This window comes from Rattus norvegicus, chromosome 9 (genome assembly GCF_021556685.1).
Source record: "Rattus norvegicus strain SHRSP/BbbUtx chromosome 9, alternate assembly SHRSP_T2T, whole genome shotgun sequence".
In the NCBI taxonomy this organism is placed as follows: domain Eukaryota; kingdom Metazoa; phylum Chordata; class Mammalia; order Rodentia; family Muridae; genus Rattus; species Rattus norvegicus.
In genome coordinates, this window is record NC_141542.1 from 5,643,299 (window position 1) to 5,664,836 (window position 21,538).

General features: G+C 44.8%; 1 protein-coding gene and 1 long non-coding RNA gene across 12 annotated transcripts in view; both read left to right on the top strand.

Annotated features, from left to right (window-relative positions):
- Uxs1 (UDP-glucuronate decarboxylase 1) overlaps window positions 1-6,530 on the top strand; it is a 77,338-nt gene extending 70,808 nt beyond the window's left edge. For all 11 annotated transcript variants that reach the window (XM_087564719.1, XM_087564720.1, XM_087564722.1 and 8 more), the window contains 3 exons: window positions 1,222-1,279; window positions 3,323-3,426; window positions 5,701-6,530. In XM_087564719.1, the coding sequence (XP_087420845.1) occupies window positions 1,222-1,279; window positions 3,323-3,426; window positions 5,701-5,832 (294 nt within the window). In that variant the 3' untranslated portion in view covers window positions 5,833-6,530. The remainder of the gene's footprint in view (window positions 1-1,221; window positions 1,280-3,322; window positions 3,427-5,700) is intronic.
- Window positions 6,531-6,617: 87 nt separating this feature from the next.
- On the top strand, window positions 6,618-15,079 carry LOC148003250 (uncharacterized). The gene is made up of 4 exons (XR_015629290.1): window positions 6,618-7,732; window positions 11,209-11,304; window positions 12,927-13,056; window positions 14,028-15,079. It is a non-coding gene; the product is annotated as an uncharacterized LOC148003250 (long non-coding RNA).
- Window positions 15,080-21,538: the final 6,459 nt, after the last annotated feature.

Below are 21,538 nucleotides of genomic sequence, written 5' to 3' on the forward strand. Positions count from 1 at the left end.
ATTCATCTGCCTCTGCTTTGCAGCCGCCAGAGGGTCTTTTGTGACAGGCTCTCCTTGTATAGGGCATCTGCTAAGTACTCAAGTGAAACAAAGCCAAGTAAGAGACTGAGAGAAGGTAATTGTGAGGCATTCATGAGCAGTGTAGTGAACTTCCTCTGCCTGAAAGTCTTTCTGTAAAGATCACACACGGAAGGTGGATGAAGTCCCCTGCTCAGTTATTTTTACCTGCACATTCTCTGTACATTGTGTTCCCTTATTCATTTTAGAAAACTTTTGTACAAGAACATTTAGGGACTGTAGCTGTTTAGAAATCTGTCCTCCCTCAAATCACAAAATTATTTGGCAGGAGCCTTCAAAGCCCCTACATGGTGTCTCCCTCCATCACTCTTTTCTGCCACTTTGCCTTGCTTTGTGTCTACAATGAAGCCTGGGTCTTCCTGAAACTTTGATCTCTGGGTCCAGGATAGCCTTGGAAATCGGGAGCTGGGGGAATTTAAAAGTCACACCTCCCAGGCTTTCCTGTTGTCTGTGCTAGGGCAGTGTACTTGAAGTAAGAATAACAGGGTAAAGAAATGGCGGAGCACCTGCCTAGCCTGGGAAAGGCCCTGCATTCCATCTTCAGCATTGCAAAGATGAAGGCAGCAGCTGTTAGAAAGTGTGTGTGATGGGAAAAAGGCAGACCTTGACAACTTCCCACCCCACCCCAATAAGCCGCCTTCATAAGCTCATGGAGACTCTGTGGCTCACCCAGAACACTGGTCTATGTCAGCATCCATTGCTGCTGCAGCTGTCTCTGAGGGCCATCAGTCCCGCACTGTGGAAGGCGTTGGCACCGTTCTCACAGGGGAAGTATGCTGTCCTAGGTGAGCCAGCATTGTGAAACCAAACATGCAAAGTGGCACTAAAGTAAAGGAAAAGGCAGATTAAAGTTACTCGTCCTGGAAGCTCACCCAATGCGTACTGTAAAATGATCTTGTCTTACAACATAAGGCCCTTCTTCAGAACAGAGAGGTGAAAGGTAGTACATGTCTGTATCTTGCATGATGAAAACCACGCCAGACTGTGCCAATGGGACAAGAAGCTGGGGTGAAGTTACTTGGAGAAGGGATCGTCTGGGAGTTGGTGGTTACTGCAGCAAATGTCTCTGAAGTCATATGTGGTCCAAGCAGGGAAGTGCTGCAATTGTCATGACATTTATAAGAAAATCCACTTCTTTTTTAGGGAAATCCAGAAGAACACACAATCCTGGAATTTGCTCAGTTAATTAAAAACCTTGTTGGTAAGTAGGCTACTCCACTCTGAAAGACCTCATCTGTATTCCCCCTGCGTTAGCAGCACCTTCCTTAGAAAGTAGACGTTGATTAATTGTATCAGAGCAGTGATTTTAACAAGTAAACACTGCTAGTTTTTCTGAGTTGGAGATTAGAGGGAGGATGAAACGAGATGGGTTTGCCTCCTAGGTCCAGTTGTAGGTCTTGATGGAGTGGAGGGCAGACATTTGACCTCCAGGTGTGACACAGGTGCAAGGAGCACTGCTCCCATTGAGACCACATTTCAGGAGCATGGAGAGAGGGACATTAGCTCTGACCAGGCTGGATCAGAAAGTGTGACATTGAAACAGTACTCCCATCAAGGAACAGGGTGTTCTGGGTCTGGCCTGGCTCTTGGGTTACGGTGCCAAGAAGGTACTTCCTGACCTGGCCTCATTCTCAGACTCGCTAAAGCTCTGGAAAACCTGCTCTCCAATCCAGAACCTTGATTTTAGGGCATGCCAGTCTGGCTTAGACCATTATATGATAGGTGTGCTTCAAGATGCTCTGACTTGATCCTCTTGGCTGAATGGGCTCCTCCTTCTTGGCTGAGGGCTGTGGTGAGCAACTATGTACAGCTGGAATCCTATTTTCATGTTACAGTAGAGACTGAAGTCTTCTGCTGTGTGGTTCTAGCAACCCCATTAAGACTAGTTTCCCAGTTACACATTCCCACTGTTGAGGCGAGGACCTCCAGTCACCATAGACCTCCAGTCACCATGCCTTTGAAACCTCTACTGCCCAGATGGAGTCCATGGGCCAGATACTTTGGTATCTGTGCGTGTGAACTCTAGGCTTTTGGATCAGAGTGTGCACAGTGATCCATGTGCACTTCAGAGTTTAGAAAACCCTGGCCTGCAGAGTGTGTGTCTCTGTGTGGTGTGTGTGTGTGCGTGTGTGTGTCTGTGTGTCTGTGTGTGTGTCTGTGTGTGTGTGTGTCTCTGTGTGGTGTGTGTGTGTGTGCGTGTGTGTGTGTGCGTGTGTGTGTCTCTGTGTGGTGTGTGTGTGTGCGTGTGTGTGTGTGCGTGTGTGTGTGTGTCTCTGTGTGGTGTGTGTGTGTGCGTGTGTGTGTGTGTCTCTGTGTGTGTGTGTGTGTCTCTGTGTGGTGTGTGTGCGTGCGTGTGTGTGTGTGCGTGTGTGTGTGCGTGCGTGCGTGTGTGTGTGCGTGCGTGTGTGTGTGTCTCTGTGTGGTGTGTGTGCGTGCGTGTGTATGCGTGCGTGCGTGCGTGTGTGTGTGTGTGCGTGTGTGTGTCTCTGTGTGGTGTGTGTGTGTGTGTGTGTGTGTGTGTGTGTGTGTGTGTACGTACAGCAGTGATCCAGGTGAACTTCACAGTTTAGAAAACCCTGGCCTGCAAACTAAGGAGAACTTAGGATTTCAGCCTTGCTGCTTTGTGACTTTGTGTGTGACTGTGCTATGTGACTTACCCAGGTCTGCCTGGTGGTCACTGCAGTAGCTCTCTTTTGTGGTCACTAGGGTCTAGTCCCCACCCTTAGGTGCTAAGCCAGGCTTTTTTTTCCTTCACATCAGAGCTGACATCTCATGTGAGTGACTTAGTTCTGTGCTTGCTCTGGTAGAGCATTGATGGCCAGGTTTTCCTGGGTTCCAAGTTACCATCTGCATGTAAGAACAGAACAGTATAAGCCACTGAAAGGGACCCAGGTATGGCCCATTAGGAACATCCACCTCCAAGATGCTTCCAGCCCACATTTATATATTTGTGTTTATGAGGTGTACCTGTTCCATGAGGTAAAGATTTGTCCTTGGCACAAGCCCTTTTGCCCTCCTAGGAAGCTCTTGTGGGACCAGAAGAAAGCCTGGCACCTGCATGTGGTTGCTTGGTAATAACCATGCAGCTGCACTCCTGTGTTTGTGAGGACTGTCCTTTGTGGCTTTGTTAGAGCTGTAGGGTTCCTGCTTACAGATAGGATTATTTCCCCTGCTGTAGATGGTAAAACATTGCTCCCTGGATGCACTTGGCCTTACCTTTTTTTTTTTTTCCCCAATAACTCAGGTAGTGGAAGTGAAATTCAGTTTCTCTCTGAAGCTCAGGATGATCCACAGAAAAGAAAACCAGACATCAAAAAAGCAAAACTGATGCTGGGGTGGGAGCCTGTGGTAAGTTTGAAGGACTCCCACTGCCTTGGGAGAAATGCATTTCCTCCCTTGTCCTTCTCCTCCTAAGCTTTGGCCCTTGTTAGGTTTCCTGTGAAATAGGGAGAGTTTGAACATCCAGGCAAGTACAAGGTTTTCTCCATAGGCCATTCAGTGGTATGTGATCCTGTTAGTAAAAATGGCTTGGGCCTCCTATATGACCTCTGTTTTCTCAAGAGTGCATAAACACATTGTCCTTTCTTATTCAGTTGCTGTGATAAAACTCTCTGACCAAAAGTAACTTGGGGAGGAAAAAGGATTATTTGTCCTACTCTTCCAGGTCATAGTTTATCACTGAGGGAAGTCAGAACAGCAACCTGGAAGTAGGCACCATGGAAGAGGGCTGCTGATTGGCTCACTGGTTTGTGCTCAGCTAGTTTTCGTATACATCTCACGACAGCCTCCCAAGGAAATAGGGCTCTCCTCAGTAGACTGGGCTGTCCTACATGAGTTACGACAACCAGGGCAGCATCTCACAGACATGTGCACAGGTCAGCCTGATAAAGAGACTCTGACAGTAGTCCTCGTCCACCAGGGTGAATGTTCCTCTTGCCTCTGACATACATCAATCTCCAAAGGCAGTGTTAAGGTCTATGTTGTTGTTTTCCTCAGTGCTGTAACAAGGTACCTTAGAGAAGGAACTTAAAAGGGAGAGAAGGGTTATTTTGGCTCACAGTGTCATAGGATTCCAGTACATCATGGCAGGGAAGGCATGGCAGCCAGAGCTACGAGTCTGTGGCTGTTGCTTCTCACGCTGCAGGGCTAGGAAGCAAGGGGCCAGGGGCAGATACAATCTCCAGAGGCCCCACTTTCCTGGAATAGCATCATAATCTGGGGGACCTTTCAAATCCAAATCACCAGAGGGTAACAGCAGCATAATTGCAGGGCCCTGGTGTCTGGGGATGGACCAGGTGAGATTTCTGTAAACAAAGGCGGTCTAGGCATAACGCTCCCATGCTGTTGGAACTCGAGCTGGAAAGTGTGAAGACCGAAAGGCATTGTGGAATGTGGGTTTCCATACCCTCCTGAGCCTCCTACACTGCTCAGCTCTTCATATCTGACCTACGAGACCAACAGTTCTCAGTCTGTGGCTCTAGACCCCCCAGGGGGAGGGTGCATTTCAGATATTTACCATACAACAGTAGAAAAATTACAACTATGAAGTGACAATAGAATAATTTTATAGTTGGGGGTCACCACGATGTGAGGAACTATATTAACGGATCACAGCATTAGGTCACTGTGCTAGACACTGAAATCTACCTGACTCTCCCTCACTGCTAGGCTGCATTCATACTCTGAACCCCAGTCTCCATCTGTTAGTGGAGAGCTCCTCCCCTGTCCTCGAGCACCCATCTCCCAGGCTACATATGTCTACCATTGTTGAAAATTTCCCGCCATCCAGGTTGCAGGAGTAAGACGCATCTTTTTTTTTTCTGAGCAAGCATGTAGCCAACAGCTGTGACAGAAGCAAAGACATATTAAAGGGAGGATAAACATGGGGTAGATGGAGCTGTGCTGTGTGATACCTTGAGTTTGAGAGGTCTGCAAAGGATAGAAAATTGGTAAATGAAATCCAACCGAGTTTGCTCAGACTTCAAATCTAGTTGTCCCAATTGAACAACGTGAAGCGCAGAAGCAAAGATCCTAGTTCGAGTTTTCTGGTTTTGTTCATTTCATTTATGCTTGTGTTTTGCCTACACGATACATTGACTCAGCAGCTAGTTGGTTTCTGTTTCCTGTTTCCAGCTCCTGGTTAAGATTGCTTTCACTGTCATGTTTCATGGGTCCTTCCCTACCTGTGCTGTTGGTACAAGTTCAGGTGTATCACTAGGGAGGCCCAGTGAGACAAGTGCAGACAGCCTCCGACAGCTGCAGACAGCCTCCTCAGAGCATCTTCCGTGAAGGGTTTCCTCCCAAGAGCAGACCTGCATATGTTTCAGTCTTTGCAACTGTCATAGGCAAGCCTGCAGGAAGAGACTCAGGAACTTCAAAGGTCTGACGTCACTGCCACAGTGTCACTTGCTGACACTGTACAGTATGTGTTATGAAAGCAGCTCTAAAGGATGTTAGCATCTCTGAAGTGGCCTTGGTGCACTTCTCTTTAGAGTGAAGCTTTCAATGACCTCATGAAGCAGGAGACTGATGGCAACCTCTCGTCTCTAGGGCACTCTGCTGTTTGCTTCAAGGAAGTCTGTCTGTTAATGGTTACCTTGTTCCTTTTTCTCACTCCAACAGGTTCCATTGGAGGAAGGATTGAACAAAGCCATCCACTATTTCCGGAAGGAACTAGAGTACCAGGCTAATAACCAGTACATCCCTAAACCCAAGCCTGCCAGAGTGAAGAAGGGCCGGACGCGCCACAGCTGAGTTAGCCTTGGGATGCGAGACTCTATTTTACTTTATAAGGTGGACTTTTGTGGGATTTTTTTTTTTTTTTTAAGACTTAAACAGGTGTCATGAAGAACAAACTGGAATTTTATTCTGAAGCTTGCTTTAAAGACACTGATGTGCCTAAAAGCTCCCTTGAACTCTGCAGACTTTGCCTTGCACTTTTTAACTCTGTCTTTTTTATGCACAACAGCCTAGATGCATTCTCTGCTATTTTCAGGTTTTTTTATCTTGCTGTTAGAGTGTATGCTGTAACTGTCACTGACAGTTTTATTTACTGGTTTCTTTGTGAAGCTGAAAAGAAACATTAAATGGGGTGGAAAATGCCAATTTTATTTATAAAAGTGAGTACTTTATAAATGAGATGTTACACTATGCATAAAGAATACAAACCTAGAGGTATGGCCAGCTGGGCAGTGCACCAGTGTTTATTTGGGGACAGATGAAAGAACTCCATTGGAAAGCTTTGCATTTCTTTTTTAATTCTGAATTTTCTGAAGGTCTAGTTTTCAGTTACAGACTTGACTTTGAAACATCCCTGTTGGTTCTTGATCAAAGATATTTGAAATCACTACTGTGTTGTGCTGCATATTGGGGTGGGGGTGGGGACAATGTTAACATATTCTTGGTTAACCATGGTTAAATATGCTATTTTAATAAAATATTGAAACTCGTCAGTCATGGGCTTTGGGCTACAAAGATTTTTTTTTGCTTTGCATCAGATGTGGGGTTGCAGAGAATAACACATGAGATCTTAGTTTGAGGGAGTTCGGAGAACGTCCAGATTTATACCATATTTAACTTAATGTGTGGCTGTTAGAACCATCTGTGTGCCACGTGGGCTGAATCTGTGCATATGATACACACATGTATATGTCTTTTATCTGAAATGCTGAAAACCAACTGTTTCAGATTTCAGAATTTATTTTGTTCCACTTGGGAACACTCTCCTGAACTATGCAATTTGAACATGCTAAATCCCAATGCTGAAGCCTCAGAGTCTGAAGTCTCAAGTCCCAGAGTCCCTTCAGCGCTGGGGATTTGGGGCTGGGGTTGAGGTAAGTTTTGTGTAGCAGCACAGACCAGGTGGAACTGAAACTTCCATTTCTCTGGTGTGGAATTCAGATGAAAGCCGTAGGAGTTTTCATTTTCACTAAGAATTCTTTGTGCTGCGATTTTATTTTGCACGTTAAAATAAATGGAAGGAAAGCACAATGCTCAAAAACAGCCTCTCTCCAAGGAGATTGTCCCTCCATGGTGGCAGCAGAAACCTAAGCAGATGCCCAAGGGATAAAGGTGTGGACCGGGTGTGAGCTTGTTCTAGTTTTCAAAACCATGGTGGGCTTTTTCTTTTTTTAAATAGGGTTTTTTGTTTTGTTTTGTTTTTCTATTTAAAAAAAAAAAAGCTGTAGAATTCAGCCAAAGGTGCTCTGAGTCTGTCACGATAAATTTACCAGGTTCTGAAGCTGCACTGAAGATTGAGCCTGATGTGAGAAGGAAGAGTCAAGAACAGCCTACACACACGCACACACACACACACACACACACACACGCCAAGCACTTACTTGGTCATTAGCTACACCCCCAGCCTCTTTCTCTTAGACCCTGTTATTTTGATCTGAACTAAGTGATGCATCATTTACAGAGATGGGGTGAGCAAGCAGAAGCCTGCTTGGGAAATTAGTAATGCTAAATTTGGACCAAAGAAGAATGTGAACAGAAATAGCTCAGAGCTTTATGTATAATTAGGAGTGTCCAAAATCCTGAAGACCTGGAATTCCCTTAGCTTATTGCACACTAATTCTTTCTTCTTGTATCCATAGAATAGTTTCAAAGTAGTAGAAGAGAAGCAGATGTGTACAGTGAGTCCTCTAAGGAGGTGAGTAAAGCAGTGAAGAAAACACTGAAGTTTGAATTAAGCATGATAGTATCTTAGTCAGAGAGGGAAATGAAGTTGAGGGGTTGTTAGGGAATGGCTGCTGTGGTCCAGCAGGGTCTACATGAAGATATCTACTCTTCAGTGCAGTAGTGTTAAGAGATGGCGCGTCTATGTAAATTGATGAAGGCAGAGGGGCACCCTTTCTATAGGAGTCCCAGTGGCACTTGCTTACTGCTTCTACTGCTACTCTGAGAAGGCATCATCTGTGAACCAGAAAGTGGCCTTTACCAGACTCCAAATTTTGTTAGCACTTTGATCTTAGACTTTGTAGCTCTCAGAACTATAAGCAATAAATCCCTACTGTTTACTAACTACTGAATCTATAACTTTTTAAGCAGCCAGAGGCTGCTATTTGGAAGTGGTTTCCTTTGGGATGTCACTGCTATTGCTTATGGGGAGAGATTGCTACAGTTTGGGCTCCAACAAGGTACAAATCATAATCTGAGTGACTTGGGTTGCAGCTGCGGAATTGAATACTGAGCCCAGCCTTCTAGTCAGGTAGAACCTTATGGCATTATTTTTGATTATGACCCTGGTGGTCGTCAGTCATGTGATCTTGATAGAAGTTGGGGTGAGTCTTGTATTGCTGTCAAGTTTCGTCTGGTAAGGCAGTAGGGAATTTGGAGGTTCTTTAGTGATTCTTCAGAAACAAGAGTTGCATGCTAACTTTGTCGTGTATCTATCAAAATAATTTGCTTAGTTGACCTAACCCTTCTTGGTGTTGATTGGTACCTTTGATGGGTGTTAGAGAAATCTGTAATTCTGAGAATTTGATACCACAGTATCCAAAGGCAACAAGACTTTTCTGTTTTCATCACCGTGTTAGCCCACATATGTGCCTGGCTTACATCTTACTTACCATGATAGGGATGGGGCCATTTTCATCTCCAGCTACATCGAAGCAAGGGAAATAGAGATTTTTCACCAGGAAACCTGAGCTGTGGAGTGGGTGGAGCTGGAACGTAGCTTGATGGTTCATGTGATAGCATTCAGCTTCATTTCCTGAGACACCCAAAGGGTAGAAACTTAATCCTAAAATGGTTCTCCAAGGCGGTGTCATGGGGGGAGGGAGGGAATGCAGTTAGGTCAGCCATAAGATTGCAGCCCTGATGCATGAGTTCTGGTGTGTGTTCCCTGACTGCTACATATGCTGAGAAGCCATCACCACATGTGACTGCTGGAATGGGTCCAAGTAAATCTCTTTTGTTTAGAACGTACTCAGGTCTAGAGTGTTTTACAGCGTGAAACATCAGTAAAGAGAAGTGTTTTTGGTATAATAACAGAAGACTCCCTACAGACTTCAATGCTGAAGTTTTATGTTCATTGGTTTGAAGTTAAACTAATGTGATATAAAGATCCATGATTAAGAGTCCAAATATTTGACTTAACACCAATTACTAAGTTTAAAATGCAGGAAGAGGGGCTGGAGAGATGGCTCAGCGGTTAAGAGCACTGACTGCTCTTCCAGAGGTCCTGAGTTCAATTCCCAGCAACCACATGGTGGCTCACAACCATCTGTAATGAGGTCTGATGCCTTCTTCTGGCCTGTAGGCGCACATGCAGGCAGGAAGCTGCATGACGTATACATAATAAATAAATAGAAATTAAAAAAAAAAATTCCAGAATGAGTTGGCAAATGCAAATAAACAGATCGTTTTTTTAAAAAATGCAGGAAGAGGGGCTGGGGATTTAGCTCAGTGGTAGAGCGCTTACCTAGGAAGCGCAAGGTCCTGGGTTCGGTCCCCAGCTCCGGAAAAAAAAAAAAAAGAACCAAAAAATGCAGGAAGAAACGTTAAGAGAACAAGGTAGATATACTCTTCTTATACTTCAGGTAAGTACAGTAAAATCTTGTGGACATTGAATAGGAAACAAACATAAGACTGAATGTGAATAGAAATGGTAGCCTTCCCAGGGACCTCAGGACTTGGGGAAAGACACACTGTGTCAGGGGCTGTATTGCACGGTTCAAAATTCGTATGTTGTGATCTAAATTTTCCCTCCATTGGAGGACCGCAGAGTTTAGACATATGTTCTATTAAGTTAGGTTCTGATAAAGTCTTCAGAGTGGACCCTCATCTAGTCTGACTGGCATCCTTTCGAAAGGAAAGGAAAGTTAAATACCACACATCTGCATTTACAGATGCTGTGAGAACACAGCAAAGCAGCTATGTGTAAGCCTAGATGGCAGAGTGTGTGTGTGTGTGTGTGTGTGTGTGTGAAGGTATCCTGCTGACATTATTTTTACTATTCTTTTTTTTTTTTTTCTTTTTTTCGGAGCTGGGAACCGAACCCAGGGCCTTGCGCTTGCTAGGCAAGCGCTCTACCACTGAGCTAAATCCCCAACCCTATTTTTACTATTCTTAAGACAGAATCTCACTTGTACTCATGATTCAATTCCTCTTAAACATTGGGCTGATGGGCATGTATTGCCATGCTGAGTTCCTGCCTATTTCTTATCTTGAACTTACATCTTTTAGAATTGCAAGAAAATTATTATTATTATTTAAGCCACATACTACATTCATAGCCACCCTAATAAGCTAACATTAATGGTAAGTTCCCTGGGTTTTCTTTTTTATTTCAGGAATTAGGATTTTAACCTGGCGTTAAAAAATAATTGCCCCAACAAAAGCCTGTTCTCTCTAGCCACTGTGCTAGAAAGTGCAGTCTGGGAGAACATTTTACTAAAATAACTACTAGAATCAAATAGCACTTAAAATTCTGTTCATTCCTATACAGCAGGGGTGTGGTGGTTTGAATTCTCGGCCATAAGGAGTGGCACAATTAGGAGGTAAGGCCTTGTTGTAGGACTGTGTTATTTCATAAGTGGGCTTTGAGGCCTTCTATACTCAGGCTTTGCCCAGCACAGAAGAGACCCTCCTCCTCTCCTCCTCTCCTCCTTGCTGTCCGCTGTTGCCTTTGGATCAAGATGTAGAAATTGGCTCTTCCAACACCATGTCTGTCTAGAAGCTATCATGATGATAATGGACTGAACCTCTGAAACTAAGCCAGCCCCAGTTAAATGTGTTTTCTAAGAGTTACCTTGGTAATGGTGTCTCTTCACAGCAATAAAATTAAAGTTAAGACACCTAACCACCAGCTTTCCTTCTACAGAAAAAAGACAACAAAATGGACAAAGGAACCCAGGTCCCTTGGCTGTTTGGACTCAGATGCTTGTATCAATGTCTTCTCAGGGGCCCTTTGAGCCCTCTGTCTGGGACTGGGGTTTGTCTCACCAGTTTCCTTGGTTGTAAGATTTCAGGCTTCTCGGACTTCGTTGTGTCACTGCCTACCCGTCAGAAGTTCAGTCCACACACACAGAGGAACAAAATTATGTGTTTTGCAAGAAAATGGGGAAAGGGAGATGGAGGGGAATATGGTGAAAGAAAAACAAATACATGTTTTCTTTCATGCAGGATCTTGGGTTAGCAATGCAAACCTATGTGAGACACGGAAACAGGGAGGCAATTTGGGGGATGAAGAAATCTGAGACAGTGAGAGGGTGAACAAAGGTAAAGTGACTGTGACAAGATCACAGAGAACTCCTCCATTATGTATGATAACTAAAATACACTAAAATTTGAAAAGAATGAGGTTTACCAGGACCATGGTGGTGGCATGGAGAGGCAGTGTCTAATTGGGACAGCTTGGTTTAGGGTGATAGAAATGTTCTAGAGTTGATGGTGATAATGGCTTTGCAGCAGTGAAAATGTACTTGCTCCCACTGAAATCAACACCTAGAAAGTCCTCCATGCTCATTTTTCATTTGCTTCAGGCAACTTCTCTCACTGTTTGGACTCAAGCAGTCTTCATTGCTCAGCTCCCAGTGCTGGGGTTACAGACAGGGACCACCACACCTAGCTTTAAATGGGAAGACTTAGGTGGTGTGCATTTATTACACTTTTTATTTACCCAAGTCATGTTTCCTAATAACTTAGGATTGCTCAGAAGCACTTTATCCTGAAGGCAAGACCCTTTTAAGAAGGAGTCATTTACTCCTTAGATCTTGTAAGTCACAGTGTTCCAGAGAGGATATAAAAAGTAGCCTACAGTTTTTAGGAAAAGAGTAACACGTTTCCGTGATACTGTCAGAGTACTGGGATCCAACACAATGTGACACCCATTCTGAAAGGCCTCTTACTATCTCCATTCCTCACCTTCCTCTTTCTCCTCTGCCCATCCCAATACACTTCCTTTTTCTTTCACTCAGCTTGTTTAAACTTCATGAGAAATGGAAAGTCATTTTAAAGAAATCTTTGTGGGTTGATTGAAGCTCATTAAAATTTTTATGGAAGTGTCATTCTGATTCCACTAATCTTCAAGTCAGTTTGTGCTCTCTTTCCTGCATGGCTTGTTAAAAAATAGGCCCTGTTCTGGCCTGCATCCCACAGCAGAGAAAGCCCCTCACTGCTGGTGAGAACTTTCCAGATCATGTTTAAAACTAAAATTAACACATCACCAACTGAATGTTCCTATGGAATTGATATTTTGCATTTAGTACCAACTACATTTTAACAAGCAGACACCCCTGGCTTTCCCTCCCATGCTGGCTAGACACTGAAAGGATTCCTGGAAGGAAATAGAGAGGCCTTCAGATGACATGCTAACTTCAAAAATGGAGGCGGTTAGAATTGTCACGGCTTTTCTCCCAAGTAAATTCTCTTTTTAAAAAAATGCCTTTATTTCTATTTTTAAGGGAGATGTATTGTTAAGTATATACATGAAATATAAAAGGCACTTACTTATATTCTCTCCTTTAACCTGATGTTCACGTGTTACAGTAAGGAAGGCCTGCTGAAGCAAGGCACAGGCTCTGTGGCACCTCAGGGGGCTTAATAGTCATAGTTGACAGTGGCTCCGTGACTGGAGCTTCCCGGCTGCGGGGACCAGTGGCTGTGTCTTCATCATAATGACTTGGTAGTAGTCACCATAGTATATATATATGGTTTCTGTTTAGCCAATAGTTGACATCATCTTCAAACTTCTGTAGGAAAGAGAAAAGGAATGATTTTGAAGACACACACTCCTCAAAAACACAGAAATGATGGCTTTTCTCTAAGTGGCTCTTTTTTTTTTTTTAAGTGATTGACAATGGGAATCATGACAGCTGCTTGTTACAATATTTTGTTCACAGGTCAATCTGGCCTTAGGATACCAGTATGAACTACCTGCCCGCTTAAAAAAAAAAAATCTATGCCTATGCTTTTGATAATTTCCACCATGCCAGGGTATATTCCACACCTGAGCACTTTTCTCCTTATGAGGTAAGTAAAATGTGCATCTGTCAGATGCAGTAAAAGCCCACTGGCCCTCACTATCTCCACATCACCATGGTAGATGCCTCCTTGTCCTGCTGGCCTCCTCCTGGGCTTGGCCTGCCACAGGGATTAAGTCAACCACTGGTGCCTTCAGCTCTGGGGTAGTGCATCTGGGACACCTCACCCATGCTCTTAGTTTTGAGTGCACAGGCGTGCATTGTTTGTGTCTGGAGGGTTCCAGGTCATGTTTTTATATCTTGGCTGATGGTAAGGGACAGAGATGAAGCAGGTGAATCTATAAGCCATGGAAACTTCCAAGTGTTTGCAATCTCCCCCTCTCGTGGAAGGTGGGCAGTGGCAACATCACATCATCCAGGAACCCGCAGGACGCCATTGGCTGCCCCTGAAATCTAAAGCTAATCATTTATTCAACACTGCGATTTCCAGTTTAACCCCTGGTTCTCACAGAGTCAATAAGATAAAGCCCTGTTTTTAGGAAGGGACTCCCAGGGGCCAAGCCTTGTTACTCAGCAGTTTTCCTAGCATCTAAAGATCCCAACATTCACCATCTACCTTCTAGATAAACCTTTAGCAACCCAGTCTATTTTTGTGCTAACCACAGACCCCAGACTCGATGATGCCAGTGTCTGATTGGGTCCTGTCCTCAGGAGGCTGACCCAGTACTGAGGATCAACATACAAACAAAAAACCCATAATTACATTTGCAAGCTATTTGAAAATCAAGAATTTACTAAGGACTCCAAAAGGCAAGATTAGTGTCGTTTTAAACAAGAGTGACAAAGATTTATAGAATCATCAGAACGCTTATGAAGCACCTTGGAGAAACTTCATTACTTTAAACAGAGTTCTAGGCTGACACTGAAACATGTTTGCTGGACTTCAGACTCTAACAAGCATCTCATTCAGGATCACTTTTTAAATTTTTATTTAGTATGCATATACTTTTCTGTCTGCAGGCCAGAAGAGGACCTCATATGATGGTTATGAACCACCCTGTGGTTGCTGGGAATTGAACTCTGGACCACTGGAAGAGCACCCAGTGTTCTTAACCTCTGAGCCATCTCTCCAGCTTCATTCAGGATGTGACCCAGGAATTCTTTCTCCTACTGATGGTTTCAGTGCCATTGAGTCCAGAATGGCACATAACTTCTAAACGGCTCAGGAACTGCCTTTAGGCCCTGCTCTGTTTCTTGATCCTGTGTGTGCTGAGGAGGGCAGGCATTTTTCACGTCATGGTTGTGAGACTTGCTGACTGGATATGCACACTGAATTGACCAAATCACCATTTACTACTTACTCTCTCATCCTTGGAGAGTTGCATGATGGAGGCAGGGTGAGTATCCCCTGTGCAGGAGACACACCAACTCCAGCAGGACTGTGTTATGGGGCAGCTGCTGAGGGTCTTAATATCTTGTCTCTATTTGAAGGAGCCCCTGCAACCAAGCAGGAATGATAGGTGCCTTAAGACCTGTACAGCTATACAATTGTCTCTTGCAGAATGAAACCTGAGCATCAATCGTTAACATAGTCTAGGAGACCCTAGGCCTTGGAGGAGGTCCACTTAGTTGCCTTTGTGTAAGAAATGCATACAGTTTTGCTTTCTCCACTGGTGAAGCTTAAAAACTCTTATCTAAGCACACCTACATTTCCTAGTTATGTTACTGAAGTATCTTAAACTATGTGACCCAATGAATGCTGGCAGCTGCAGTGACAACAATAGCAAGACAAGTGCTTACATCATCCCTAAAGGGGCCCTAATTCCCTTTGCAGCACCCCCCTTCTTCTTCCTACCAATATAGTTTGTCTTTTCTGAAACTACATCAAACAAAATTACACAGTGGACCCTCTCTTGTATTTAATGTCTCTGTATATAATGTTCTCAAAACTTTCCACATGTGTCATCATGTCTTCCTCTTTAAGCGAGTTTAGTTGGTGACAGTACCATATGAACAAGCACCAGTTGTCTATGTAGTCACCGTGATAGATAAAGCTGCTGTGAATACATACACCCATGTCTTTGTGTGGAGACATTTCTTCAGTGAATCCCTATGCAGGTGGGGGCTGGATGACATAGTGGTTCTGTTTTTATGCATTTTAACCCACTTTAATGATAATGAAGATGAGGGAGGCAGTTATTCATTTATAAATGTGTATTAATAGTTACCAGGAGATCCCCAAGGGGCAGACAAACCAGTGAATCCCCCACTTCCCCAGCCTGATGACTTAGCATGTCAAAATCAAGAATGCCCACACACAGAAGGAAAGAAGCTCACAATTTTACAGCCCCTGAGTAGAGGCTCAGCCTCCCTCCACAGCATGTACCTGCTAGTAGGGGCATCTGCAGTGGGGTCCACAGCTGCCTCAGAAGCATGTGAATCCCTATGCTCTTGGGCATGATGCCTCTGCTACACCTTTGTTGGAACTCGGAAAAGATGCCCCAAAGCCAGCTCTCCCTCATTTCTGGCCCAATCTCAAGGAGCACAGTGAGCCCTCAGTACTCAGTCCCCAGCATAGTAGTGGACTATGACTGCTTCTCTGCCTTTCACTAGTCAGAAGAGCCTATGCTTCTTGTTACACACACCCGTGATCAGGCCCTTTCCTTATGATCCACCTACACCACTCCTCCTTCAACTCTGAGCCAACTTCCAGGCAACGTTGACGTACAGCATGACCAACACACGAACCAAGCCCACTGCTTGTTTCAGTCAGGGAAGCTTTGTTGGAGTGTCTAGGTTCATGAATTTAATTATTGCCATCTGTATGCCTGTGGTTGTTCAGTTCTATTTGGTTCAGATGAGTAGCAGGACAGAGACCTCTCACAGCTAAAGTACTGTCTGGTCATTATAGGAAAAAGTCTGCCATCCCTGAGAACAGGGTACAGTAAAAATGACATCTGACCTCCCCTAAGCACCAGTGGCTCATTCCCTTCTCACTTGGAGGACAGCTACCATGTGAGAAGTCCTACTGTCCCTTCCAGAGGGGTCCACACAGGAAAAGATGCCATGTTGGGACTTCTGACCCAGCCAGGCCTCAACTGAGTCCAGCAGGAAAAACTTTCAGCAGAATTGCCCAATTCAGGGAAGCTGTGGGAAATGATGAGCTGTTGGTGTTTATGTCCCTACCCAGGAAGATAGCCTGAATTGCACCCTTGTCTGAGCTCAGTGCCACCAGGCTGTGCCATAGGCTCAGGACATGTGTGGAAGATCCATGAGGCAGAGTCCAAGGAAGAAAGAACACAGGGTTGAGTGGGGGTTGAAGGGAAGGGACTTACACAGGAGAAAGAAAGCAACAGGGAGCATAGTGGTCTGGGTTTGTTACTGTAATAAAATACCCAAGCAGGTACATGGCATGCTGAGCCTCACTGTCACCTGGCAGAGGTCATGGTGAGAGCATGGGTGGGAGAGAGGGGTCACATTGCTCAACAGAAAGGCAGGGGAATAGGGTCCTGACATCCTTCCAAGGGCACACAACAATCACCATGCCTTCTATCTTAAAGGTCCACATCACCACCCATCAACATTCGGATATGAAGGTTTACAGGACACAGGATGTCATGCACCATCAGGAGTGTGCTTGGACACAGGACACAGGACATAGCAGCACCGTCATGAGTGGGCTAGGACGTGGGGTTGGGTGACATGGGACAGGACATCATGGCACTGTCATGTGTGCTCAGACACAGACAAGGAATGTAATGTCAATAAAATGCATGTGCTTGGACATGGGACACAGGACATTGCACCATCATGCATGTGCTAGGACTTAGGGTTGGAGGACACAGGACATCATAGAACTGTCACATGTGTGCTCAGATATGGGACACAAGATATAGCAGCACCATCTGGCCTGTGCTCACACACAGGAGATGGGATCTCATATCACCATCACACGTGTGCTCGATTGTGGGGTTGGTGAAAGGAGACATGGACACAGGACATGTATGTCATGGTGAAATCACACATATGCTTAGACATAGGACACGAGACATCATGGCACCATCATGCGTGCGCTTGAACAAGGACACCGGACACAGCAGCACCATCGCGCATGTGATTAATTGAGCATCACAGGTCATGGACATCAGGCATCATAGCACCATCACACGTGTGCTTGGACACAGACACGGGACACAGCAGCACAGTCATACATGTGCTAGGTGGCACAGACCACAGGATATCGTGGCACTGTCATGTATGTGCTCAGACACAGGACACAGGACATGGCAGCAATGTCACACATGTGCTTGGGCATGGAGTTTGGTGACATGGGACACAGACAAAGGATGTCATGGCACTGTCAAATGTGTGCTTGGACACAGGACACAGGATATGGCAGTACTGTCCCACATGTCCTTGGATGTGGGGTTGGGTGACACAGGACACAGACATGGGACACAGATATCATGGTGAAGTCACACGTGTGCTTAGATACAGGACATGGGACGTCGTGCCACCATCACATGTTTGCTCAAACACAGGACACGGGATATAGCAGCATGGTCACAGGTATGCTAGAACGTGGGGTTGGGTGACATGGGACCCAGGACATCATAGAACTTTCACGCGTGCCCAAACACAGACAAGGGACACAGCAACACCATCATGCATGTGCTCTGACAGGACACAGGACATCATGACACCGTCATGAGTGTGCTCGGTCATGGGGTTGGGGGACAGGGGACACAGATATGGGACACGGATGTCATGGCGATGTCACATGTGTGTTTGGACATGAGACACAGGATGTCATGGCACCATCATGTGTGTGCTGAGACATGCGACACAGGATAAGGCACTACCATCACACGTGTGCTCGGACATGGGGTTGGGTGACACCAAACATGAATACAGGACATGGATATTCTGGTGAAGTCATGTGTGTGCTAAGACACAGGACATTGGACATCATGGCACCATCACGCCCATGCTCAGTCGTGGGGTTGGGTGACAGGGGACACAGAAACGGGACCTGGATGTCACAATGACACAATGAGTACACGTGTGTACTCAGACACAGGACATGAAATGTCATGATACCATCACATGTGTGCTGAAACATGGACATGGGATATCATGGCATCATCACACATGTACTTGGACACAAGATGTCATGGCAACATAATGCATGTGCTCACACATGGGACACAGGACATAGCAGCATTATGTGTGTGCTAGGACGTGGGGTTGGGTGACATGGGACACAGGACATCATGGCACTGTCACGTGTGTGCTAGGATATGAGCATGGGACATAGCAGCACTGTCACACATGTGCTCAGATACAGGATGTCATGGCACCATCACACATGTACACGGGACATAGCAGCACTCTCAAGCATATGCTCAGACATGGAACATCATGTCACCATCACGCATGTGCTCATGGCATGGGGTGCCATAATGGCCCATGTCCTGTGTCTGTGCACACACATGACGGTGCTGCTATGTCCTGTGTCCCTTTCCAAGCACAGGCGTGATGGTACCATGATGTCCCATGTCCTGTGTCTGAGCACACATGTGACTTCACCGTGACATCCATGTCTCATGTCTGTGTCCTCTGTCACCCAACAACACGTCAAAGGACACGTGTCATGGTGCTACCATGTTCCAAGTCCCATATCTATCTGAGCACAAATGTGATAGTGCCATGACGTCCTTTGTCTGCATTCCATTTCATCGAACCCCACGTCCAAGCATATGTGTGATGGTGCTGCCATATCCTTTGTCCCGTGTCCGAGCACATGCATGACAATGCTGCTAAGTCTCGTGTCCGTGTCTGAGCACATGCACGACTTCACCATGACATCCATGTCCCGTGTTTGTGTCCCATCACCCAACCCCTCAACTGAGGACATGCGTGACAGTGCCATGATGTCCAGTGTCCTGTGTCTGAGCACGTGTGACTTCTTTGTGACATCTGTGTCCATGTGCCCTGTCACCCAACCCCACAATGTAACACACGCATGATGGTGCCATGATGTCCCATGTCCTGTGTCTGAGCACACATGTGATGGTGCTGCTCTGTCCCAGGTCTGACTTTGTGAGTATGAAGACGAGAATTGGGCATCCCCCCCTAATGAGGTCTGCCAGGATATGCGGTCCTCAAGGCCTATGAAGATGTGAAAGGGGTGTTTCCCCATGACGCCTACAGGGGTAGGGTCAGCCTAAGTCGGCCTGAGTCTGGCTGGGAATTGTCCTGTCCCAGCTCATTATACAGAGGTGGGAGGTGGGAGGGACTTTCTAAGTATGCAGATGATAGGGGCATACCCCCATGACGTCTGCAACAAGTGGGTGTGTCTCATGGCCTATGCAGATGAGGCAGCAGGCCCAGCCAGGGTCCCAGTCAGCCTAAGTCCGCCTAAGTGTAGCTGGGAATTGTTGGGGCGTGGCCATGTCCCAGCTCATTATACAGAGGTGGGAGGTGGCTTTCTGAGTACGCAGGTGAGAAGGGGGCTTCCCCCCAATGATGTTTGCCAGGATGGGCATAAAGAACTAAAATAATATCACTCATACTTGGGGTGATTAAATTTGTAAAATTAGACTTTGGGTTTGCCTACAACTTTGCGAACTTTCTAAACCCATGAAAATATGCTTAATTCTGTATGAAAGAGTGAATTCTATACTATGAGATTATATCTCAATAAAGCTGTTGGGAAAAAACACAAAAGAAAAATAAAGGGGAGAAGACTAGTATGGCTTTCTCACAGTACTTTATTCTCTAGTATAAAGCCTTTTTTTTTTTTTTTTTTTTTTTTTTTTTAATTTGGGCAAGGAAGGCCCCACGGTTGCACAACATTTTAGGGCCCTCTTTAAAACTTTACAGTCACATCCTTCAGAGAGATGTTATAGAATCAGATCAATGAAATGGCCCAGATCCAGGAAGCCAGGGCTCTGTTCCTGTTATTCCTCAGGATACTAAAAAGCCTTTGTAGATGCCTAAAAGGCTGACTACCTATGGAAGATGGACCAAGAGCTTCCAAAGTGTCTCTAGAGACTATACCTAAAGAAAAGGAAGAGGACAGGGCAATGGAGTTGTAGAGTCATGAAGTTCTGAGTCAAGGAATATAAAATTACAAAAACAGACAGACATATAAAAGATAGTTTAAACAATTGAAAACATTAAACAGTGAGTAATCCAAAGGAAACTCATTCCTATTGGAGCACGCAATTACATTCCAAGAATTCTGTGTTTTGAAGACATTAAGGTCATGTGACAATTTGTATATGCTTGGTCCAGGGTGTGGTGCAACTAGGAGGTGTGGCCTTGGATTGGGTGTCACTGTGGGCGTGGACCCTCATCCTAGCTACCTGGAAGTCAGTCTTCCATTAGCAGCCTTCAGATGAAGAACTCAGCTCTAACTTTTTATGTGAGAGCAGGAAATTGAACTGAGTCCCCTGAAAAGAGCAGCCAAGCTCTTAATCTCTGAGTCTTTTTCCCCAACCCCTTTAGTTGTTTTTCTGTTTTGGTTTTGGTTTTGTTTTGCTTTGCTTTGACACAGGGAACTCTCTATGTAGCTATGACCATCCTGGAACTCACTATGTGGACCAGGCTAACCTTAAATTCAGAGAGATCCACTAGCCTTTCTCTCACAAGTGCTAGAATTACATGTGTACACCATTCCATGCAGCTGAGATATATTTATAAAATGAACTATCTATAAATCAGAGAACAAATATTGTTTTAAACAGTAGTGTTGCTTGGAATTTTAAAAAGAATTGCAACTAGTAAATCGTGATGTACGTACCCATTATTTTTGATTAATTGCTTTGTTAACTTCATCTTTTAAACTTTTTAACTGTGTATATATACCTATGCAATGGTGTGCATGTGCCAGTTACAGGACAACTTGGAGGTGTCGGTTTTGTAGTTCATCTATGTGAGTACTAGATATCAAACTCCGCTAGTTAAGTTTGGCAGCAAGAACCCTAAACTGAAGAGTGAATTCATTGAACGTATTTCAGTTTCAACAATATCTGTATTATGTACCAACAATATCTGTATTATGCACCGGTGTGTGGGTATGCACACACACCAAGTGTTGTATTCAGAGAAAAACTGAATGAGTAGCATGGATGTCCAAAAGAATGAACTCGGGTCTTCAACTTTAAAAGAAACAATGTTTACTCCCTGAGACAATTCTCTGGCATTTACTTGTGTTTCTGAGACAGTGATAAGGACAAATTTAGGCTAAAAAAATAAATAAAAACAAGGAGCTGGAGAGATGGCTCAGTGGTTAAGAGCACTGACTGCTCTTCCAGAGGTCCTGAGTTCAGTTCCCAGCAACCAATGGTGGCTCACAACCATCTGTAATGGGATCTGATGCCCTCTTGTGCCATGCAGGTGTACGTGCAGAGAGAGCACTCATACAAGAAATAAATAAATAAACCTTTAAAAAAATAAATAAAATAAAACAAAAAACAAACTTAGAATAAATAAATATAGTCCAAAAATAAATGACAACATAAATA